The 26,369-nt window shown below is 39.8% G+C and overlaps 1 protein-coding gene across 1 annotated transcript; it reads right to left on the bottom strand.

The window, feature by feature from the left end:
* Nucleotides 1-22,543: 22,543 nt before the first annotated feature.
* LOC129720092 (uncharacterized) lies at nucleotides 22,544-23,395 on the bottom strand. The gene has a single exon (XM_055671508.1). The coding sequence runs from the start codon at nucleotides 23,393-23,395 to the stop codon at nucleotides 22,544-22,546; it is 852 nt and encodes a 283-aa protein (XP_055527483.1).
* Between the last annotated feature and the right edge of the window lie 2,974 nt (nucleotides 23,396-26,369).

Here is a 26,369-nt window from a genome sequence, read left to right as displayed (position 1 = left end):
GTCGATTATCAAGCCAGCTAAGAACGCGTATTCTTCCTCCGGAGGAAGTTCCTCGTGAGTCTCGATAGATTGCACTATAATAGACTCATAACACTTCCAATCAATATTACGTGTAAGGTCGTAGGAAATATTGATTGGGTTCGGGGGAGTTGAACCATTAGCAATTGATATAACGATTGGAAGATGATCACTACCGTGGGGATCGTTGATTACTTTCCACCGGCAATCTAGCGCTAGTGATGTCGAGCAGAGGGATAGGTCAAGCACGCTTTCACGTGCTGGAGGATTAGGTACACGTGTCGCTTCCCCAGTATTCAAAACTGTCATATTGAAGTCGTCGATCAAGTTACAGATTAAAGAAGATCGGTTGTCGTCGTACAGCGACCCCCATAGCGAACAGTGAGAATTAAAATCTCCCAATATCAAAAAAGGTGCGGGAAGCAACTCTGCTATATCAGTGAGATGCTTCTGTTCAATCCGCGCGGATGGAGGCATATATAACGAAACAAGGCATAGGTCTTTTCCATCCATATTCGTTTGAATGGCAACGACTTCAATATTCGAGATCGAGGGGAGGTCGATTCGGAAGAAGGAATAGCACTTTTTAATCCCTAAAAGTACCCCTCCACCGTGTGAGTCTCGATCTCGACGAATAATGTTAAAATCGTGGAAATTGAGTTGATCGTTTGAATTGAGAAAGGTTTCACAGAGCGCAAATGCGTCACAATTGTATGTATTTATTAAATGAGAAAATAGATCGAATTTGGGGATGATACTTCTGCAATTCCACTATAATACAGTGATAAAATTCCTAACCTCTTTCGCCGTATTAGTCATCGAAAGATATGATAGCTGAAATGAGGGGCCAAGTTGCTGCTAGTTGCATCAAAAAGGTTTCCACTGTAGGAAGAAGGGCAAGAAGAATATTTTGTAGGGGATCTGGTATGTTGAATGTTTTAAATATCCAGTCCACAATATCAGAAAATTTTATGAACCCTGTTTCTATTTTATCTTCTGATCGAGAAATGGGTGCCCGAGGGGTTTTTGGTGCCCCAGGAAGCGGTGGGTACTCCTGGTTTGATTTAAAATTAAAACCGGGAGGTACTTGCTTCGGTTTTTCTTCACCGCTTCCTTTTTGTGTTGGCTTATTGGTCATTCCGCTAGGGGTTATCTTGCGACCTTTGCGAGAAAGATTAGGAGAGTTGATCATTCTCCTCTTCCTAGATCCTTCTGGCATGGCATAAGAACACCCTTCGACGGGATCGTCAGATGTACCCTCATCGGTTGGCAAAAAGGAAAAGATGTTTCCTGTCAAGGGTGGCTCAGCACTCTTCAGCATTTCTGCGAAAGAGCGCTTTGATCGTTCCTTGAGGGAACGCTTTATTTTTTCCTCGCGCTGTTTGTACGCGGGACACGCCGAAAGGTCATGCCGAGTTCCCTCGCAGTAAAGACACTTTTCAGTATCCTCACTGCAAGCGGTCTCAGCATGATTGCCTCCGCACTTGCTGCAGCGTGCCTTGCAGCAGTAGGTGGCTGTATGACCTAACTGCTTGCAGTTTTGGCAATGCATGACCCGCGGTACGAACAGGCGTACAGGCAGACGAACCCTGTCCAAAGAGATGTAGTTCGGCAGTGCGGATCCGGCGAATGTTACACGGAAGGAATCCGAAGGGAAGAATTTCTTCTTCCCTTCTTCGATGGATACTGAATGCAATTGCTTGACATCCAGTATCTTTACATCTTGAATCAGGGGGTTTTTGAAGCAGCCAACCCCGTGACGCAAAATGTCATCGACCGTGAGGCTTCCTTCGGTAACCACACCGTCGATCTCCACGTCCTTGGCAGGGATGTACACGCGGTACTCTCTCGTGAAGAGCTCGTAGCTAGCAATTGCGTTTGCTTGCTTCAAGCTACTCACAACAACTCGCAGTTTGTTCGGTCTAACCTTTGTAATTTCGGTTACGTCCGAAAACTGTTTTGCCAGGTCCTTGCCGATTTGAATTCTATTTAGAGGCTTCTTTATGGGCCTGAAGTAAACTACGAACGGACCTTTCGAAGCATCTGGGTAAGCTTTCACCCGTGTTGCCGGTACCCTTGGTACGGGGCTAGGTAGCGGGGAAGGTAGAGGGGAATTGTTGGGGGAGATCTCAATCTCTTCCCCAGTTGTTTCCACATCCAGGAATAGTTGCACCTGCATGTCGTCCATTTTGCGGGAGCGTTACGCTCTACCGCACACAAACGATAAATATTCGAATGTGGGGGGGGGGGGGTCAAATAGTTGCTATTAAATTTTAAAAACAATTTTTCAAACTACAATGGATCAAAATTAAAAAAAAAGGCAGTAATACTAATACTAATAACAATAGTAATAATAATAATAATAATAATAATAATAATAATAATAATAATAATAATAATAGTAATAATAATAATAATAATAATAATAATAATAGTAATAATAATTATAATAATAACAATAATAATACTATTAATAATAATGATAAAAATTCTAAAGTGAATACTTCACCGAACGTCTAAGTCACGACCTCACGGCTGATAGTAGGATTAATCGAGCGTCTCCGCAGAACAAACAATGACGATCCAGCTTCGTGTTGTGACACAGTGGCCGTATCCTACACGCGACCTTGTCGATGCCACTTGTAGTTGACTTCCACTCGCTCGATCGTATGGTGGTCCGTGCTGCTAGCGGGGTAACAGCGGTGCGGGAGAATTATTCTTGCTGATATATCAGCTGCGTATCGGATCACTGGCGGGGTAGCCTGCCCCTACCAGTGTGCAGAAGATGTTTCTGCCGATAAACTACCGGCTATTGTTATCGCGCAGCACAAGAAATAATCGACAAAAAAACACCCGTACGATAACTCGTGTATTGTTATTTTGCAAACTCAAACGGAGATGAACAATTTGCGTCTAATCGAGACGAAAGCAAAACAACGAATGAACGGAGATATATTGATTGGTAAGAAAATCCTTTGGAAATCGCTCGAGTGCTAAGAATGCAAATTTTACTGCACTGAAGTTCGATGTTATAGAGATCATTCATGTAGAGATGTAGAATGAAAGAACGATTCTCTGTTGAAGATTTTCGCAAGAGAAGAAGGAGAGAGGGCTTTTAGGTAGCGGGCAGTCATGTTCTTGCCATGCGAACAAACGGATGTGCAAATAAAGAAACTTGCAGTAAAGGAGTTGGCGTGGTTTCATTTCAAGAACTAAACTGAGATAATCGGAGTGCGAAGTAAGACTCTACATTTGGCGCACAGCCGGTAGGATTTTGATGCATTGAAGTGTTTTTTTTTGTTTTTCTTACGCGGCTTTTGAACGAGGGCGAGTGGAACGGATGATTATATTTTTTTGGCTTTCTTCGTTTGAGTAGCATTAGGAGAGCACGTGGTCCGGGTTACAATAAATACTCTACATTTGGCGCACAGCCGGTAGGATTTTGATGCATTGAAGTGTTTTTTTTTGTTTTTCTTACGCGGCTTTTGAACGAGAGCGAGTGGAACGGATGATTATATTTTTTTGGCTTTCTTCGTTTGAGTAGCATTAGGAGAGGACGTGATCCGGGTTATAATAAATACAAGACATGGACGGCAGAGATTAGCACACCACTACATCGCTTGTAGTTGTCGAACTAAAGAGCAAGAGGTAATAGCGAGTCCGGTTCCAAAACCGAAACGCACAACTACAACGTTAGGCCAGTCATCGTAGTGAAGAGCAAGAGAAAGTTGCGAGTCCGGTTTTAGGACCGAAGCGCACGGTTACAATGCTAGGCCAGTCATCGTATTGAAGAGCGGAGAGCGAGCCCGGTTTCAAAACCGATGCGCACTACCAAAACGAGACTTCTCGATGTACAAAAAAAAAATGAAATCGAGAGATCCTACTGGGCTTTTAAGTCGAGTATACTGCCTGTTAATGTTCAAAGAAATTCGTTGGCAAAGAGAGAAATTGCCGAAGTAGATTTTTTTTCTCAGTGTATTAGTAAACACTTGAAGGTTGTGTATACAACTACCAGTACGATAACGGTTTCCCAAAAAGTTTACCAGTTCGAGACTAGCAACGAAATATTTTTGTTTTCTTGTTAAGGTGATTAGAAATCGAACAGATGATAAAGAACTTCAACATCAGATTGTTTTCGTTCAATTGTGTATTATGTTTTGGTTTCCGGTGTAGCAAGTGTTACATGTAGTTTGTTCTTCTTTGACTTAATTGCAGATGGCTCCGACGAAAAGCGTTTATTTTTGCAACCTTTCAACGATGCAGTGGATTAGAAAGACATGAGACGGGAGTGGAAAGAATGGCATAGAGCCTTCGAGTTGTCTCTGGAACTACGGTACATAGAGACACAGCATCAGGAACTCGTACTGCTGTTGATAAGTGGAGGCAGAGGTTTGCAGCGATTTTTTATAATTTGAGACCGACGCCGGACGAAATTTATCCCGAACCAGTAAGGGTGCCACTCATCGCAAAAGAAGTTCCAGAGTATGACAACGCAATAAAAAGATTGCAAAAGTTTTTCGTTGGGAAACGAAACGAGCGTGTAGAATTAGTTTTTTTAAGTTTTTCGCTCTCTACGGCAGATGGGAAACGAGACATTCAGTCAATTCGTGCTGCGGCTGCGCGCGCACGCTGCGCGTTGTGAATTTTTCGACTGTGAGGAGAAAGAGATATTACAGCAAATAACGATGGCTGCATGCGACGAACGAGTCAGAGACAAAGGCTTGGATAATATCATGGGACTCGACGAACTGATGAATTATGCCATGTATCGCGAAATTCTTTTCAGCAGAAGGAAAAGTTGAAGCCGTTCAGAGAAGAATGTTTGTCGTCTGGATTAGCAGCAGTGAGACAAAACTGGATCAAGAAGCCGAGATTCGATGATGCAGATCGCGCTCGATACGGCTCCTAGACGAACCGACAGCGAGAGAGAGAGAGATAAGCGTGATGATCGTGGTTGTTTGCGGTGTGGGTCATGGAACCACAGAAGTGATTCACGATCCTGTTATGCATGCAACGCTCGTTGTAACAGTTGTGGAAAACTTGGGCATTTCGTCAGAAAATGCAGAACTGGAAATACCATGCAACGCGATATTCGGTACAGTCGCTACCGAGAGAAGGAGGAAACAAATACTTTGGAGACGAAGGACGATTGGAAAGAAGAGCTGCCAAGTTTGCCACAGATGGAACATATTGCAAAGGTTATTTGAAACTTTACTTTGTTCGCAGGATTTTTCTTTATTATTTTGTCACTTAAAATAAATAAATGAAATAACTAGTACCTAGCGTGTGTATTCAATACAGAGATTCTTTTTTTCAAATTTATTTCCGATAGGTGGGAGCAGACACTTTCAATAATGGGATCAGTGCTTGAGAAGGGATCGAAATTTGATTGTGACTGCGATGAATGCACATGCTTTTTTCGTTTGAATTGAACGGCAGAAACGATCGGGCGAACGAAAAAAAGTTTTTCTCTTTCTCTCGTGTGACGATTTTTTTTCTAACGATAGTGACCGCAGTTTCGGAGAAGTCGATTTTAAAACTCTCTCGCTCGATCATTTGAATTTATGTGGAACGGAGCAAACTAGAGTATGATCGGCAGCATGTGGCGTGTTTTATTTTCGTTTCTCTCGTTCTCGACTGGTTCTTGACTGGCTGTCTGAACGGTCAAAAAACGGTCGATGAATGCTTTTTCGCTGCATCGGATGGGATTGGGGCACTGCTTACAGATGCACGTTATTTTTTGGTGGAGAAGTTTGTTGTTGTTGTTGTTGATGTTTAGCGATAATTGCTCGAGGACAAATGAGGTGGAGATATAGTTTGAATATTTCTTCATGCGAAATGCTGAAGTCCGTCGTTGTTATGCGTCGCAAAGCGCCGACAGGCACAAGTAGTGTTTTTACTTCTGCCTACGCGGCTAGCATTATACCATATGTTGCGTTGCGCGCGGCTGTAATTTATATTTTTCCGAAGCTTATTCAGATTCTTGCTTCGCTTATATCATTGGCCCAACAGATAAGCCGATATATACTCTATTCTTTTTATATCCATCGTTATCAGTAGGCTAATTTCTCAGTCAATTTTTTTTCTGATTCGTTATGCATAAATAGTGGAAAAAGACAATCCTTATGCCCTGACAAATCACGTTCTACAATTGAGTTGATAGTTTTGTGATGTATTGGTTGATAACCGTCTTACAAACTGTGTTTTTTTTAGATGCAAAAAATTAAAGGTAGATTGCAAATCAGCAGAAACATTAGAGGCCACCTAAATTGAATTGTTGAAACTAGCTCAATTTTAGTTGTGAGTTGTTAGTTGTTTCTGGTACCCAGGAGCGGATTAAGGCGAAGGCGAAGCAGGCGGACTTCAAAATTGATGTTTGATGCATGAATAGGATCATCAACAATGTATGGAGAACACTATTAATGTATAACGAAAAAGAATTTCCCGCATACAAATTGACTTGAAAAATAAGCCTCCTGATAACTATCGAATTCAAAAGTATCTATCTGTTAGGCCGATGATATAAAGGTCGGATTCGATTATATAGAGACTCGATTTTATATTGACTCGATTATATGTATATGATTCTATTATATATAATTTCAAACTCGATTATACTGCCGTTCCAAGCATAGTTGTCCCAGCGTGCATAAGAACGGCAGTATATATAGTAGCAAAAAAAATTTTTTTTAAATTTCAAATGTGATCTAGAGCGAACATTTCGTAAGAGAACATCCAGAAAATACGTTACGCTTGATAGAAAGGGAAAAAAATAAAAAATAATTAAAAACAATGAAAAATTTTGGTTTTTTGGTTTTTGGAATTTAAAAATTAAAAGAAATTGAAAAACCCTAAATAAAATTACCTTAATAAAAAAAATTTCAAAAAAATTTAGGAACAAACGAATAATTTGAAAATTTTCAAAAATTTGAGAAATTAAAAACGAACGAGTTGACAAATCAATATACTGATCTAACCTTTTCTTTCCATTTGACACCAGGAATAACTACAAGAATAACTACAAGATATATGTATAATTTTCATAAGAACTGTGTTTGCTGACTTTTAGGGGGATGAGTCAAAAATAAAATTCTTCCTATTTATTCGAAAATAATAAAACATTCATGTAAAATGAATAAAATACATTTTTTCTCTGGTTAGATTATATATAAAATTCGATTATATATAGTGGAAAAAAATCAGAGACTATATATAATCGAGTGTGACCTGTACTTAGCGATGCGAAAATCTAAATTAGCTTCGGACAAAGTACACCACCGCACAGTGGGGAATCGCTGGCCATCGACCCAAAATTGAAAATGTGAATTTCATTTCAATTATATTCTTCCTATAGTTGTATACTATTGAAGTGACAGGATCCAAAATTTTAGAGCCTTACGACAAAATTTGAATTTTCTATGATTTTTCAAAGTGTACTGAGTCAGCGTTTTTTAGCGTTTTTCTTGAAAAAAAAATGCAATGTTGCGAAATTTGCTGGAGCCCCAAGAGTAACTTGAATCTTGATGACGTCTAAGTAAAAATTGTCTATAAAATAGTGGAGAATAAATCCTAATCATTGGATAATGTATAATCCTCATCATTGGATAATGTATATATGTATAAATTGACGGAATCAAAAAATTACGTTTTTTTTTTAAAACAGCGTTTAAAGTTTGAACGGCAGGGTTTGGCACTATTGGCACTAGTTTTAAAAGATAGCTTGGAAAAAATGCCTTAAAATGCATCTAGTCCGATCTTGCGCAGAGTTGCGCAGAGTACCTTTCTTTCGAAGAGAAACAACGAGTGTTCGGCACATGTCGGATTTCAAAAATGTAAATTTGAATTGTACACTGCAAACCGTCTACATAATAACAAATGGCTCATATTAGTCTGATAATAACAACGTTTTCGAACAAGTTTCAGTATAATTAATCACACAATTTGCATCTTTACAAGTTTAACTGATCTATATTTCGATAATTTACGAAGTATCAAAAACTAGTCATTGTTTATGTTTTGGATCACCAGCACTGACTACCAAAATCATGTTTTAAGTTTATATCATACCAGTCACATGTAAAAACAATCGTGTAAACATAAACCATGGCATAATACATCACCTGCTAATTTCTACAGAGCAAATAGTGAATAGTTATTTTGACGTTAGAAACTGCATTTTGAAAACCCTTCTTGAAGATATTAAAACTGTATTGAAAATGAACACAAAAATAAAGATGAAGGTGAAAGTGAATGGAAAAAAATGCAAATGGAAAAAAATGCGAATGCGATAAAAAGAATCAATAGTCACTTTGAAAAAAAAAAACAAGTCTTAAGTAATTTTCAACACGAAGCATATTTTTCATTTTTTTTCTTTTTCTTGATAACTGATTAATATTTAATGTTTTTTATGGCATATGAAAGTCTTTCAAGCATCATGCATTTTATTTTCCAAAAGATTGAAGCCGACGTAAAATTTTCCTCATATAATATATATAAAAAACATGAAATTTTCCCTGGCGTCAAAAATACGCATTTTCATGCAAAAATAATATCAAATTCGTACTCAGCGTCCCAAAATTATATAAAAACCATGTATTTTCCATGATTTGAAGATAATTTTTCGCTTGGCCAGCATTTGTATGGAGCCGCCCCACTGTGCACCGCCGCGACGCGAGCTGCGCAACATAAAGTGCTAGCCGCGTTGGCAGATGTAACTACACTACTCATGTCCAAACGCGATGCTTTGATTTCCATGGATGCTTTGAGAGATGTATGAAGAATTAATCAAACAGCTTCAACACCTTACTTTTCCATAATCGCTAAACATTAACAACAACAACAACAAAAACAAGCGCCTCCAGCCACCAAAACGCTGTAACAGAACATACGCATCAGAAGCATACAGCGACTGCCGGTCAAATGAATTTTTTTCCGGTCGTTCATTGCCACTAAAAATCAATGGATATTGAACAAAAGGAAAATGCGAAAAAAATCGTCATAAAGTAGTGCGAACAGGATTGCGAGGATTCTACACTAGAGAGGAAAAGAGATGATCGTAATGCCCGTTCGTTTTATTTTGCAATCGGAAAACGAAATTGAACGCGACAGCTCGGAGAGACGAACGGTGTACGAAGTCTCACACAAAACGGATAAGATGAAATTGAATGACTGATATTTTTGTGTTCGGTAGAAAAAAGGATTGATCAGAGCACTGAATGGGATGATTGTATGCGTAATTGATAAGCTACCTGTAAAGTTCTTGATTGATTCGGGTGCCGCAATCAACACTGTGACTCAAGAGGTTTTCAATAGCCTTCTTGACGGTAAAGCGAATCTCTATAAAAAGAGATTTCAATGCGATCGGACTATCACTGCTTATGCAAGTCCGAAGCCCCTTAAGGTGCTTGCTATATTAGGCCCGGATTTCGGTGAATGATGCTAAGTCAAGATGCTACGCAGAGTTTTTTGTAATCGAGGGGGCCGGCAAATCACTGTTATGCAAATCTACTGCAGAATATTTGAAGATACTCAAGATCGGCCTTGATGTGCATAACATCAACGTTGGGATCGAAAAATTTCCAAAGTTTCCCAACGTCCAAGTCAAGTTGTCGATTGACAAGTCAGTAATTTCGCGAAAGCTCGCTCATTTAAGGGTGCCCGAGTCAATGAAAAAGAAACTTGATTACAAAGCTTGGAAAAAATGCCTTAAAATGCATCTAGTCCGATCTTGCGCAGAGTTGCGCAGAGTACCTTTCTTTCGAAGAGAAACAACGAGTGTTCGGCACATGTCGGATTTCAAAAATGTAAATTTGAATTGTACACTGCAAACCGTCTACATAATAACAAATGGCTCATATTAGTCTGATAATAACAACGTTTTCGAACAAGTTTCAGTATAATTAATCACACAATTTGCATCTTTACAAGTTTAACTGATCTATATTTCGATAATTTACGAAGTATCAAAAACTAGTCATTGTTTATGTTTTGGATCACCAGCACTGACTACCAAAATCATGTTTTAAGTTTATATCATACCAGTCACATGTAAAAACAATCGTGTAAACATAAACCATGACATAATACATCACCTGCTAATTTCTACAGAGCAAATAGTGAATAGTTATTTTGACGTTAGAAACTGCATTTTGAAAACCCTTCTTGAAGATATTAAAACTGTATTGAAAATGAACACAAAAATAAAGATGAAGGTGAAAGTGAATGGAAAAAAATGCAAATGGAAAAAAATGCGAATGCGATAAAAAGAATCAATAGTCACTTTGAAAAAAAAAAACAAGTCTTAAGTAATTTTCAACACGAAGCATATTTTTCATTTTTTTTCTTTTTCTTGATAACTGATTAATATTTAATGTTTTTTATGGCATATGAAAGTCTTTCAAGAATCATGCATTTTATTTTCCAAAAGATTGAAGCCGACGTAAAATTTTCCTCATATAATATATTTAAAAAACATGAAATTTTCCCTGGCGTCAAAAATACGCATTTTCATGCAAAAATAATATCAAATTCGTACTCAGCGTCCCAAAATTATATAAAAACCATGTATTTTCCATGATTTGAAGATAATTTTTCGCTTGGCCAGCATTTGTATGGAGCCGCCCCACTGTGCACCGCCGCGACGCGAGCTGCGCAACATAAAGTGCTAGCCGCGTTGGCAGATGTAACTACACTACTCATGTCCAAACGCGATGCTTTGATTTCCATGGATGCTTTGAGAGATGTATGAAGAATTAATCAAACAGCTTCAACACCTTACTTTTCCATAATCGCTAAACATTAACAACAACAACAACAAAAACAAGCGCCTCCAGCCACCAAAACGCTGTAACAGAACATACGCATCAGAAGCATACAGCGACTGCCGGTCAAATGAATTTTTTTCCGGTCGTTCATTGCCACTAAAAATCAATGGATATTGAACAAAAGGAAAATGCGAAAAAAATCGTCATAAAGTAGTGCGAACAGGATTGCGAGGATTCCACACTAGAGAGGAAAAGAGATGATCGTAATGCCCGTTCGTTTTATTTTGCAATCGGAAAACGAAATTGAACGCGACAGCTCGGAGAGACGAACGGTGTACGAAGTCTCGCACAAAACGGATAAGATGAAATTGAATGACTGATATTTTTGTGTTCGGTAGAAAAAAGGATTGATCAGAGCACTGAATGGGATGATTGTATGCGTAATTGATAAGCTACCTGTAAAGTTCTTGATTGATTCGGGTGCCGCAATCAACACTGTGACTCAAGAGGTTTTCAATAGCCTTCTTGACGGTAAAGCGAATCTTTATAAAAAGAGATTTCAATGCGATCGGACTATCACTGCTTATGCAAGTCCGAAGCCCCTTAAGGTGCTTGCTATATTAGGCCCGGATTTCGGTGAATGATGCTAAGTCAAGATGCTACGCAGAGTTTTTTGTAATCGAGGGGGCCGGCAAATCACTGTTATGCAAATCTACCGCAGAATATTTGAAGATACTCAAGATCGGCCTTGATGTGCATAACATCAACGTTGGGATCGAAAAATTTCCAAAGTTTCCCAACGTCCAAGTCAAGTTGTCGATTGACAAGTCAGTAATTTCGCGAAAGCTCGCTCATTTAAGGGTGCCCGAGTCAATGAAAAAGAAACTTGATTACAAAATTGTTGAAATGCTGCGAACTGATGTCATCGAGTCTGCTGGTGGGCCAGCGGACTGGATTTCTCCCATGGTTGTTGTGCCAAAGGGGAAAGACGACATACGGCTCTGCATTAATATGAAGCACGCAAATAAGGCTATTCAACGAGAACATTTTCCGCTACCTGTAATCGAGACGTTTCTGAATGATCTAAGGGGAGCGAGATATTTTTACAAACTGGATATCACTGCAGCGTACCATCATGTTGAGTTACACCCTGATCCGTGGGGAATAACAACGTTCATGACAGTAGCATTGGGCGATACGACGGAGAGTATCGATACTTCAGTATCGATACCCGAAGAACCAAGAGTATCGAGATACCCAGAATATCGGTCAAAAAGTATCGATACCAGAAGTATCGATACAATAGCTGAGATCATTTTTTGAATTTTTGATATTATTGTTCCAGTTGAAAATCGAAATATCGATTCGCGACTTTCGATTTTTTTACCTTATACACAATGCGCATAGTGTCGCATCTAGTGCGCTGTATTGCGCGTCAGATGCGCTATACAGCGCACTAGATGCGACATTATGCGCATTGTGTATAAGGTTAAAAAATCGAAAGTCGCGAGTCATTATTTCGGTTTTCAACTGAAACAATAATACATTTACTGAAAACCAGTAATCGATTCAGTGATTCGCGAAAATACAGCAAAACTATTTGCTGAACAGAAAACAGTAAATGAATGTTTGCTGGAATCCAGCAAAAGAATTGATATGGCAAAAAAATTACGTCAAGCTGTCATTAGTAAAACACGCCAAATCGCTGCGCAGCTGGTACGGGATCATCGCTAAGCTCCTGATAGCGAATATGGGACCATTGCTAAGTCCTTGATGGACTAGACGAACTTTAAAGTTGAAATGATAATCATACATCTCTAGTTCAACAGTAATTTGCCTATGATCCGATGGGCGGATGGAATCTGGTGCCTGACGGAAACATGGTTCCCTTGTACTCACTGGTTAACCAGCAAATTGATTTATGCTTTGCTGAATGAACAGCAAATTGCCAAGGCTGACAACAGCACACCAAAAATCAGCAAAATTTTGGTGGTTTCCAGCAATGAAAATTTGATGTGCCGACTTTTTGTTGTTTTTCTGGTATCTATCCGCATTCTCTAGAGCAGCATGAATCAAATGACTTCACAAACAAATACATACATGTAATGCAGAAATTCTGAGCTTTGGCAAACAAATGAATTAAACAACTTATATCTTCAAGATTTGTATTCACTGGCCCAATGGGCTGTGAAGCTCCCGTCTTATTTGTATAAATTATTGACACACTTCCATATTAATTGATGAGGAAGTTGATGACATAAAAAAGTTAGATATGTCAGCGAAAATAAGATAGTGAAGTCTACCGCTGAATTTTTCTAACTAATTAATATTGCAATTTTATTTTTCACTTGAACTCTAACTTGTGTCGACGGAAAGCATGAATTAGTTTCCGCTTGCCAATATTCGATCTGAACAGTGTAACCAGAAAACTTATAATTGTTTTTGAAATACAGTCAAATTTCGCTCGTTGGGCTATGTTTAGTTGGGCTACGTTTAAGTTGGGCTCACGCTCGTTGGGTTATAGCCCAACTAAATCGAAGCCAAACATCATTTCTGATAACGTTGAATTTCGTTTGAGGGGTTTGTAAATAGTGTTGCGATTGGAGTGCGAAAATAAAACCTTCACACTCCTGCCGGAGCACGAGCAGCATGCTATGTTTTCCAAATCATATTCGCACACTTTGGTGAAGCTCCTGAAAGCTCACGGCTCCAGCCGGAGCGCGACTAGCAAAAGCAACACTCCGGTTAGGGTAAGCATGTATAAAACGCCCCCCCGGGGCATAACGCCCCAGTCCATTTATTCGGAAACACACAAAAAATAAGATATGAGACTATTGGGAATCCGTAGCGGGTCATAGGACCAACCTTCTGTGCAAGTTTGATAATTGTCACTAGCAGCAAAAAATGAACAAAAATCAATTCTGATTTGAGCTGCTTCATTTCTATTTTCTTGCAGCATTTCCGTAACGTTTTTTCACTAGTGTATAAAGTTTATTACCTGGTATTAGCACATATATATCTCGAATGAACCTCTAAGCAGCTGTATCTAGTGAAGAAATGATAAAAAATGTATAATTTGTTTAAGTATTCAATGCTTCCTGCTACAATGCAGCTCCGGGCATTATGCCCCACCGCTAGCCGGGCTGATTTGTTCATTGCTTTAGCGTTTGCTTCTGAGACTTCAAGCGCTGTTTCACTTCGCGTGCTGAGCTGCCATATGAAGCTACTGGATGGGGCATATTATACTGCATCTGGGGCGTTTTGCCCCGGTAGATTGGAAAGCTTGCGATTTAATCATATTTTTTTATAAAAATTATGGCGTTTTTGTGTAACAGTAATCACAAAACAAATTAATAGCAGTGCATTACTAACTGAATAGTGTATCCAACTGCATGAAAGATTTGTTGTTTGTGATAAACATAGCTACAATATTGACGATGTTCCTTAGGGGGGGCGTATTACACCTGTTTACCCTACTCTTTTATATTCAACGCTCCGACGTGATATTTATCACGCTGGAGTGCACCTATATGAGCGAACACCAGGAGTGAGTCGATTGCTATGATTGAATTTGGGCGCAAAAGTAATTTAAACCACATGTTTAATACGATGTACTAATGTTATCATACGATAGTTTGCGCCAAATGCTGCGTATGAGGTATCTCTTTTGCAATGAAATGTCAGCCTTTTGCTTAGATAACTAGAGATTATTAAAAGGTTGTTAGACTACAAACATTTTAACGAATAAACGTTCAGTTGTTGTTAAAAATGTTTTGAAGAACAAAATTTTTAAAACTTCTGCTTCTATGATCCAGAGTTGGATGTTTCAAAATGTAAGTGAATAAAAAAAATAAGTAATGCATTACAATCCGTTTTGGGTTTGGTCCGGTTGGCTCCGTTCGGTCCGATTCGGAATCTGAAAACGAAAGTCTCCAGTTTTTTCGAACTTTAGTTTAATGACAAATCAAACAATGTCTGATATGCATGTTAGAAACAGTTTGATGAAATGAAAGGAATGAAAAACAAGTTTTGTTGTAAAATTTGGAAGACTTCCTCAAAACGTTTTTTTTTTGTCGAAGGGTAAGTGCCCCGGAACTACGGCAGCGGTTTCTCCGTCAGATTGTCTACAGAATTCTAATGCAAACCTGCCAAAAAGCAACCGCCATCGATGTAGTGTGATTCATTACCAGATGGAAAATTGCATTACCAGTGCATTATATTACAAAAAAAAAATCAGAAAATGTTCTCCATGTTTTCGCACAGTGGTAGAAATAATTTAGGTTTATTTCATCAGCATATAAAACACACAGTCTTTAAAAATATTCAGTATACATATATGTATTTCCTTTGCAATATGTCACTTGAATTGCTATTATGCTTTTTCAAAAAAATGCAAAAAAACAACCTGCAATGTAAATGTGCTGCTTGTGTATTTAATGGCGTTGAGTTTAATTTTGAACGGTCCGAACAGATCTTTATTAAGATAAACTACAATATGATCATCACTCTTCGTCCGTCTTAACTTATATATTAAATTTCAAAAAACCAATTCGAATTTGACATAACTGATACATTAAAATACTCGTATTTTGTCATTTACCTGTTTGACGTGGAAATGCACAATATTAAGTCATATAATATTTATACCAAATGTGCTTGGTGTGAAATGGAAAACGGAGTTTGGATGTACAGCCGGAATTCGTTGATTGGAACATGGCTGCCACCCAACTAGCGAATCGTGTTCGTTAAGGCTGTAGTACACTCTTTGACCAAGCGTCAAATATTTGTCACTTTTTGACAGATAAAATTTTCACAGATTTTTAGTCGGAGATAATTGTTTGTCAAAGTTATTTGACAAACTTATTACACTGAGAAAATATTTATCGCTGGTTCGTTTTTCGGTTGATTGATTATCGAAAAATGTCCTTGTCGAGAAAAAAACGCATGTATCCATGACCGTTCACCAAGATAACATTTGTCTGTTTGTCATTTACGAGTTTTTAAAACTATGTCAAAGAAAATAAACTTCGTTCTTCTGTCTTGCTGCTGTGGTAAATATTCAATGTATTTGGTCAATACCTCTTTGTACTAAAAATTCAACGAAAAGCAGCGTGATAAAGCGCAAACACATCACTCTGCTTCCTGTCTAAAAAATGGAGGATCACGACGCTGGATATTTCCGGTGAAGGCATTAAAGAAATAAAAGAACAAACAACCTAACAATAAACCTTTGAATTACACACAAAATGTTGTAGATGTATAACATGTACTAAAGACTGGAACGCGCAAAAATTGGTCGACTTCAAATTGGTGTATTTCGGTTAAAAATGCATTAAAAAAACTTTGAAATGTTGCATTTGGAAGTTGAGTGTATATACAACGCTTGCCAAAATGAGTCTTCACCGGTTGCTCTCCAGTTTTCAAATTGGCGTCCAAGCAAGAGAAACAGCGTGTCAAAATTTTGCTCGCGCAGCAAGAGAATCCGACGTTCTTGCACCCCAAGTTGGCAAAATTGCTGGATGTGGCCAAATCGACCGTAACATATGTTTTAAAAGTGTTCGAGGAGCGTCTGTCGACCGCCAGGAAGCCTCGAAGCGGCGGCAATCGTAATTCGAATGTAGCAGCGACGATAAAGAAGGTGGCGGCGAAATATAAGCGGAATCCTAACCTCTCCATCAGATTCGTCACTGGCAAACTCATTGTCTCCCATATTAATGTGCAGCGGGCCAAGAAACGAGCCAGGTTGTCGACGTTTAAGACATGGAAGGTGACGAACCCAGATTTTGAACAAAACACCTAGGCAAAGCGGTGGTCCGGAAAACTGTAATCTGCTTACAAAGTTCGACTCTGGGTGACGAAACTTATGTGAAGGTTAATTTCAAGCAGCTTCCGGGACAGGATTTTTATACCGTACCAGATAAAGGGAAGGTGGCCTAAATTTTCAAAACCATCAAACTATCGAAGTTCCCGAAAAAATATCTCGTCTGACAGGCCATATACACGTGTGGTCTAAAAAGAGGCATTTCCATCACTACGAAACCATTGATCAAGAGTTCTATGTCCAGGAGTGCCTGGAAAACTGGCTGCTACCATCCCTAGAGCAACATAACAGACCTGTGCTGTTCTGGTCGGACTTGGCAACCTACTACTATGGGAAAAAGGTGATCGAGTGGTATGATACGAACAACGTGGTTGTGGAACCCGAAAACCACAATCCTCTTAATAGCCCAGAACTCCGCACTATCGAGCAGTATTGAGACTTGGTCAAACGGAATATAAAAAACACTAATAAATCCATCGAAAACGAGCAGCAGAATAAATCTAGCTTGCGTTCGGCGACGAATAAGGTCGATAAGACCACTGTACAAAATTTGATGAAAGGGATTAAGCGGAAGGCACGGCAGTTTGGATTTGGCAAACCAAAATAATAAACGAACATTTTTTCCTTTAAATATATGAGTTGAACTACCAAAAGAAAAATAAAAAGATTTTTGTACTATGAATTTTGACTGAAAGAAACGATTTTGTTGTTGACCAATTTTTGCGCGTTCCAGTCTTTATTTAAATTACGCGATTGATTATGTCAGAGATGATCTGCATGGAGTGTCCAGCTAGTAGCGCTGAGGAACAAACTTATCAATGCTTAATGAATTAAGCCTAATAACTACACATGTTTACAAATTTTTCACAACAATAAATAATATAATTATATTTTAGTATTTTGTTCATTTCTCGGACCCCTTACTTAAATGCATTTGAATGATGTTGCCTTCTGATATTAGAGCGCTATTTAGTTGGGTGACGGCCTAGCGAACACCCAACGAGCGAATCACCACTGTATATGAGAAATTTCATTAGGATGGCCCAATTTACTAGTTTTTTAAAATTGTTATTTTTGATTTGACTGAAACTTGCCACTTACAGACATGTATTTGCATTTTTAGTTTTCAGTGGAAAACAGATAGTATTGAAACTAAATTGCATTATAACCTTTCCAACAAGTGAAGAGACTCATCTTTCGAAAAATGTTTTTTGCTCATATTGCACTTTTTATTATTTGCATCAACCCATTCTCCACTGACATCACCTGACATTTAAACTTCGATCAGAGTTTACCATTTGTACTTCAAATTTTGAAATAAAAACTGTTAAACACGCTATACAGCTTGTGCAAATAAGGTTTGTAACAAGTTGGTCAAAGTTTGAATTTCGTTTATCGAGGTTGATACTTATTTTTCGCAGCTGGAAGTGTGCTAAGATTACATAACAGACTATTAAAAGTAAAAGCAAAAACCCAGCCTCTTCTGCTTCTTATAACGTGGTATCTATATAGTTCTGTGAATAAAAAAATTTTCCCGTTCAATCCTTGATTTTAATGTCATAAATGTATTCAATGATAAGGAACATTACTATTAAGTCCTATCCCACCAGTTTCGATTGCAATGCGCGAAAAAGAAAACTAATCGCAGCAAACACAAGCTGTGTGACGCTCCGCGAAGCGCTCCGGAGCGATGCATATGCCTGCAGCTCACGTCGGAGTGCGAGGCGGTCGGAGTGGCTGCTATGATGCTCCACGTGCGCGCGGAGCAAATGAAATAGAAATCCAGCGTGTGCATGGGTTGCTTGGAGTAAACTCCACTGTGTGTATAGCTGATAATACGCACTCAGGAGGGCCCGCCAAGCAGCTGGAGCGAGTGAGCTTTGCAACACTGTTTGTGGATGCATTTTAACGCAGAAAGTAAAATTAATTCAAATAAAAATGTTAACAAACAATATTTCATTCAATTGTCAGAGAAACAATATAAGTTTTGTGGCTTAATAATGCAACGTAGAGCTATGCCGATTTTTGAAAGTATTTGAGAACACGTTATTATTGAGCACTCCTTTTTGGCTTTAAATGTGTGGCTTGAGTAAAATAAATTTCGAATTTGGCTCTATGTTTGTTTGTTTGTTTATTAATTTCATCCAACTCAATGGTTTACATGAAATGTGGGTGATGGGGAAAAGCCAACAATTAGGCATAAAAACCCCATATCTTTTAACGTAAATATATAAACTTAGGTCTAACACAGAACAAATATAAGTAACAATAAAAATTGACATATCCTTAGTTCTAAGCAGAAAGTCATGTAACATAGTCAAGATTGTAAAATAAAAATAAACATATTAAGAATAAAAGGAACGGTACTTTCGATGAACATCCATTTTCAAATCGTCTCTTGAAGCAGTTTCCGCCGGAACAATTTAGCTCTCTCTCCAAATTCGAATAGATGAAAATATTCATTAAAAATTGCACTCATCGAGTGTAGCGGTGAGTTTAGGAGATAATCCGTTGTGACTAATGGGCGACGGAGGAAGCCGGCTCTGGATCTCAGACGCCTGGAATGCGCACTGACGTTAAGCTGTTCCAACAGTGAGCTGCAATCAGTCTCAGTTGAAAGCAGTTTAGCAGCAAAAACAGCTTCCGAGACTTTTCGTCTTTTCTCCAACGTGGTAATGCCCAGCAATTTACAACGGGCTGCATATGGAGGCAGGTCGAACGGGTTGAGCCACCTTAGATTCCTGAGGGCGTACCAGACGAACTTCCGTTGAATGCTTTCAATTCTTCGTATCCAAGTTGCGTGATACGGTGACCAAATGACGGCGGAAGACTCCAAGTGAGACCGTACAAACGCAAAATAGAGTGATCGAAGGCATAGCGTCATCGAACTCCTGGGCGATTTTGAATAAAAAGCCAAGCTGTCGGTTAGCTTTGTCAATCACAAATTGCCGATGCTGTCGAAAGGATAGATCTGAATCTAGATACACACCAAGATCTTTTACGGTTTCAACACGTTCCAACGAGTGTCCAGCGATCGTGTAGTTATAATAGTAGGCTTCGCGGCTAACTTTGTGATGAAATGAGATGGTCACACACTTTTCGACGCTAAGGGTCATTCGATTTACAATACACCACGTAGCAAATTGCTCCAGACGAGACTGTAGAGTGACGCAATCAGCCAAACTTTTTACTTCGGCATACATTTTAAAGTCATCAGCATACACAAGCTTGTAACTTCCTGTGAATAGGTTCGTGGCATCGTTAAAGAACAAAATAAGCATAATTGGCCCGAGATTGCTGCCTTGAGGCACGCCGGAGTAGTTCGTGAATTCCTGGGAGAGAGTTGTGCCAATTTTGACCTGTAATTTCCTCTGTTTCAGGTAAGATTCCAGCCAGCTGCAAAGGCGAGTGGAAAACCCAAGTTTTTTAAACTTTTTTAGAGCTATGTCATGGTCGATATGATCAAAGGCGGCCTTCAAATCGGTATAAATTGCATCGACTTGGTTACCTCGGGAAATTACATCAAAGCACAGAGAGGTAAACTCCATGAGATTCGTGTCAACTGATCGACCAGGCATGAATCCATGTTGCTGCGTAGAAATGTGACTGCGACAGTTGAACATTATATAGTCGCTAACTACTAGCTCAAGAACTTTAGAACCAGCACAAAGGGACGTTATGCCTCGATAATTTTCAACAAACTGTTTTTTACCTTTCTTGAACACCGGAAACATAATCGATTTTTTCCATTCTGAAGGAAACCGAGCTTGCTGCATCGAAAGATTTAGAATTTTCATAAGAGGGGTTTTAATATCCTGCGAGCACTTCTTCATGAAAACAGTTGGAACACCATCCGGCCCAGGCGTGAATGAAGATTTCAGTTTGCGTAAGGCTTTTAATAGCATGTCTTCGGAAATATGGAAAGTATCCAAATCGACTACATCTAAAGGCACGTTTTCGAGGCATTGAGGATCAATCTCTGCATGGTTACGAGGACTAAATACGGTAGCAAAATGCTCGGCGAAAAGTTCACGTTTTTCGGCGTTGGTAGAAGCCACCACATTTCCCTTATTTATTGTCGCAGGTAACCCATTCTCTTTGTGCTTTGATCGCACAAACGACCAGAACTTGGCTGGATACTGACGTAGCCGCTCTTGAAGCCCTCGCACATATTCAGCATATCGTAGGCGATTATATCGTCTGTAGTTGCCACTAGCTCTGTTGAACATAGCTTTCGTAGTAGGATTTCGATTTCGAGTAAACTTTCTAAGAGCTGCTGCACGAATTCTTTTCAAGGAACGAAGTTGAGCATTAGACCAAATAGGTTTGCGTGGAGGTTTGAAAAGTGGAGTGAATCTCACAAAAGCGGCTTGAACAATCAAGTTGAATCGGAGTAAAGCTTCATCTACATCGTTACAACTAGTGACTGGCTCCCAGTCGACAGTTTGAAGGTAATCACTAAGTGCTGAGTAATCAGTTCTCTTGAAGTTCAATGCCGTCGTGTCTATATCTTCAACTAGCGGTAGGTGAGAGTGTACTATGACATCAAACATCAGAGCAGGATGATATGAATCCAAACGTGCTAAAGGATCGTCAGCGCTAACCGGAATTGTGTAGTTCGCTCCGTCATTAAGAAACAGCAGGTCCAAGTATCGTCCGTTAAAACTACTGACTGGATTCACTTGCAGTAAATTGCACCTAGCGGTACCGTCAAGAAGTATTTCTTGAACCGATGCTTCGTTCCGACCACGACGTCTGGAGGTAGTGTTCGAAACATCAACAAACATGTAACCGTGGCGTGAACGCTTCCATGCGATTTTGGGTTGATTGTAGTCACCAGCTATGATAATGATGTCGTTCAAACTTGCAGCATCGCAGATCTTCTCAATGCAGCCGATATGGAGTTTCATAAGCTCAGGATCTTTATTTTTCTCGGGTGGTAAGTAAAAACATCCAACAAAGAGTTTCAAACCATTCAATTGAATTGTAATGAATAGTTGTTCGAGAGCAGCACAAAATCCAATATCGCAGGAACAGGAATCGAGAGCTTCTTTAACGGCAATAATGACACCACCGCCTACACCGCGAAGACTATTCAAACGGTTCCTATCGATTCTGTACACTTCGTACTGGTTACCGAACAGTTGAACAGAGTTAAATCTGCTTTCGAGCCAAGTCTCAACTAGCATGATTACATCATAGTCTTGATCGATGCATGAAAGGTAGAAGTCAGCTATTTTAGTCTTCAACCCTCTTACGTTTTGGAAGTAGAATTTCAATGAATAAATGACGTCATTAGCCAACTGTTGATTTTGATGCACACTGGGACGGTTACCATCAGTAGACAAAGCATTGAATGATGAACTATGCGAAGAAATTGCGCTGTGAACGAGACTAGGCTCAGGATTTGTAAAAGCTTTACTTGTCATGTACTTGCCCGCATAAGCAGGTTGGGAGACCCCTTCGCATGAACCCAAAGCAGGGACGGAACGACTTGGAAGGCAGAAACACACAGCAGCAGCACATGAATGGTGATACACGGCTGCATTGGGTTGCTCAGGGGTTCCCATATTGCTTTGTAACATGCGTTCCGTTGACGGCGTAGGAATAAGTGGTGCGGTAGTGGAAACTGGGTGTACTTCAGTGGGTGAACTGTAAAGCGATTGTGTGCTGGGAACGAAATCAGATTCAGGATGCGAAGATACTTTAATATGTTTGTACTTGCCTGAGAGAGCAAGTTGGGAAACCCCCTCGCTTAGACTAGACACAGGAACGAAACGACTTGGATGGCCGGAACCGGAACGAATAGAAGCTGAAGCGCTGTGGTAGTGTCTGACGGTACGTTGATACTCGACTGTGTCTGAAAGCTCAGGGGTTCCCATTATGCTTTGGGACGTGCGTTTCGTTACCAATGGAGATGAGTGCTGAAGACTGGGACTGTTCAATCTATAGGTGTAGCTAAAATTTTCGGTGGTGATACGATCCTTGAGGGGGTTGCACCATCGATCCGAAGTATTTTTGTCGGTCCCCAAAAATCCCGCGACGACTGCAGATGTTCAAACTCCCTGAAGTAAATTCCCTTAGGCCAGGATGCAGGGTCCAATGCAGTCTCTTTCAATCTTGTATCAATTCCAATTTTGAAAGAAATGAAAGCAAGTTGCTTCAGATCAGCATCTTTACGTACAAGTTTTTTAACGTCTACGGTCAGTTCAGTGCTCAAGCAACTTTTAACCAGCTCGGAAATGTCCTCTTCCGTAACGTGACAGGCAATCCGGGACAGATATAGCCAAAATTTCTCAGGTGCTTTTTCAACAGTAGCTACAGTGTTGCTTAATTTTTCAACAGGTTTCGTACCACAAGCGAGCTTGGTGGTAGTGCGTGATTTTGGCGTTTCTCTTAATGCAACATCGCGGGGCCGTTTGACACTCGGCCAAGCGGAGCGTGCCCTGTTAGGATCACAAACGTCGTTTGTGGTTTTATCTATTAGTGCCTTAGTCAATGCTTTAGTTTCAAGTAGCTCAGATTTTAGTGCTGATAATGAATCAGATATATTCTCCGAGACAGCAGCCACAATGTCATGAGCCATAGGAGTAGGTGTTTCTTTAAATTGTTTAAGACGCTCGATACAATTATCACAGAACCATAACAGGTTATGATTACTGTTCACGAGTTCCATATTAGGTCGCTTGAATCCGGTGCATTTGAGATGTACAGCCTGGTTACAAAACCCATTGCACTGCATATATTCAAGTGTTTTGATCGGTTGAGAGCACTGGTAGCATTCGGAGTTCATCGTGATCACGGCTAGATGGCTAGACTTATGGAAGCTTTCGACAGATAATGTCGCTATTATGCAACAGATGGCGCTGATCTTTTTGAAAAAAGCGATAGCGAGGGTTTAGATGAATGGAATTGAGTTGTAAAGAGTTCAGTTTATAAACACTAGCACTTCACACTACGAACGAGTCAGAACTGATTTTCACTTTATTCACTTTTGTAGAGTAAAATCGGCCAAACGGCAGATAGCCTTAGAAAATGCACTAGATCACTTTCAAAACAAGACAACTCAGAAAATTCTTAGTTGTATAGAACGGTAGAAAAACGGGTTAAAAGCAGAGTGATAAAAAACACATCCAATGTTTACATCTACACTGAGCGAAAAAAAATGCTGCGCTTGGCTCAGATTTTGACAGTTCGTTTGGCTCACAACATTCTCTCTATCTATTTCTCCATCTAAGTTTTGCTAGTGCAAATAGACTTGTGCGATATTTATACTGACAGTGGCAGCTTTTCAGTGGTTCCAGCTCGTATCAACTAGCTGGTAACTCTATCCGATTTGCTTTGCTTTATCGCAGCTAACATCGCAGCGGTTCTACGATGTGTGGGCTCCACTGACACTGACAGACAGCATAACATAGCGTATGAAAAGTGGCGGTGATCTCGTGTACACATTGAGATGTTAGCCCTTGTAACATGACGCGATGTCAGCTAGCTGGTCCGTATGCATAAAAGAATATCGATACAAATATCGCGGTTTTCAGTATCGATACGGTCAACCATCAGACGCTTGTGTATCGATCCGAAAAATCGAAATATCGCCTCAAAAGTATCGATATTTCCGATACCGATGCAATATCGCCTATTGCTACATGACAGATCGCGGCCTTATGCGTTTCAAAAGCTGATGTTCGGTATCAACGCAGCTCCTGAGATCTTTCAGCGAATTATGTCTCAGATGCTAGCTGGAATCGAAGGAGTCATCGTGTACATTGATGACATTGTCGTGACAGGCAGAACAAAAGAAGAGCACGATAGAAGATTGGAACAAGTGCTGAAGGTATTAATTGATTACTACTCATAACCTTTGATACAAACTTTGGTCATTGTTAAGGCTATTCTCTTCTGCATGTCTTATTTCAAGAAACTGTTAAAATATTAACGTTGATATTTCTAATGGTGTTATGTTGATATTCTCTTGCTCCTAGGTATTAGAGAAGAACAACGCATTACTTAACAACAAGAAATGCGTCTTCGGAGTACAAGAGTTGGAGATTTTGGGATTTAAGGTGAGCCCGACCCGAATATGTCCGTCGGAATCGAAGATATCTGCCATGAAGAACTTCAGACGACCAGAGTCGAAGGAAGAGGTCAGAAGTTTTTTAGGGCTGGTAAATTTTGTGGGCCATTTCATTCCGAATTTGTCAACTCGTACGGAACCTCTGCGTAAGTTCTTGCGGGGAGAAGCTATAGATTTCGGTCCGGAACAAAATGAAGCTTTTGATGATCTGCGGAACGAATTAACACTCAACGTTAGAAAGCTAGGATATTTTGATCCAACGGCCAACACGGAACTTTATGTTGACGTATCTCCTGTCGGTTTAGGAGCCGTGTTGGTTCAGAGAGATCAAAACGGGACTACAAGAATAATTAGTTTTGCGTCAAAAGGACTAACTGCCATAGAGCGGATTTATCCGCAAACCCAACGTGAAGCGTTGGCTGTAGTATGGGCAGTTGAGAAATTTTATTTATACTTGTTCGGTTTACACTTTACTGTCTTCACCGGTCATAAAACTCTCGAATACATCGCCACCCGCGATGAAACTTTGATGGGTGTAATAAGGGCATTGAAGTCAGGAGACTGGCCACCATTTCTGTTCCGGTATCAAGCTTTTGATGATGAGTTGGGTGTTGCGAATGGAATACTCATTCGAGACGAAAACATCGTTCTCCCCGAAAAGCTGAGATCTAATGCACTAGATATTGCTCACAGAGGCCACAAACGCAAAATAGAGTGATCGAAGGCATAGCGTCATCGAACTCCTGGGCGATTTTGAATAAAAAGCCAAGCTGTCGGTTAGCTTTGTCAATCACAAATTGCCGATGCTGTCGAAAGGATAGATCTGAATCTAGATACACACCAAGATCTTTTACGGTTTCAACACGTTCCAACGAGTGTCCAGCGATCGTGTAGTTATAATAGTAGGCTTCGCGGCTAACTTTGTGATGAAATGAGATGGTCACACACTTTTCGACGCTAAGGGTCATTCGATTTACAATACACCACGTAGCAAATTGCTCCAGACGAGACTGTAGAGTGACGCAATCAGCCAAACTTTTTACTTCGGCATACATTTTAAAGTCATCAGCATACACAAGCTTGTAACTTCCTGTGAATAGGTTCGTGGCATCGTTAAAGAACAAAATAAACATAATTGGCCCGAGATTGCTGCCTTGAGGCACGCCGGAGTAGTTCGTGAATTCCTGGGAGAGAGTTGTGCCAATTTTGACCTGTAATTTCCTCTGTTTCAGGTAAGATTCCAGCCAGCTGCAAAGGCGAGTGGAAAACCCAAGTTTTTTAAACTTTTTTAGAGCTATGTCATGGTCGATATGATCAAAGGCGGCCTTCAAATCGGTATAAATTGCATCGACTTGGTTACCTCGGGAAATTACATCAAAGCACAGAGAGGTAAACTCCATGAGATTCGTGTCAACTGATCGACCAGGCATGAATCCATGTTGCTGCGTAGAAATGTGACTGCGACAGTTGAACATTATATAGTCGCTAACTACTAGCTCAAGAACTTTAGAACCAGCACAAAGGGACGTTATGCCTCGATAATTTTCAACAAACTGTTTTTTACCTTTCTTGAACACCGGAAACATAATCGATTTTTTCCATTCTGAAGGAAACCGAGCTTGCTGCATCGAAAGATTTAGAATTTTCATAAGAGGGGTTTTAATATCCTGCGAGCACTTCTTCATGAAAA

Source organism: Wyeomyia smithii, chromosome 2, assembly GCF_029784165.1.
Source record: "Wyeomyia smithii strain HCP4-BCI-WySm-NY-G18 chromosome 2, ASM2978416v1, whole genome shotgun sequence".
NCBI lineage: Eukaryota > Metazoa > Arthropoda > Insecta > Diptera > Culicidae > Wyeomyia > Wyeomyia smithii.
This window is presented reverse-complemented; position numbering and strand designations above follow the sequence as displayed.

What these genes read in the sequence shown, in the direction of transcription:
- LOC129720092 (XM_055671508.1), bottom strand. Translation starts at nt 23,395, where the DNA reads ATGAACTCCGAATGCTACCAGTGCTCTCAACCGATCAAAACACTTGAA.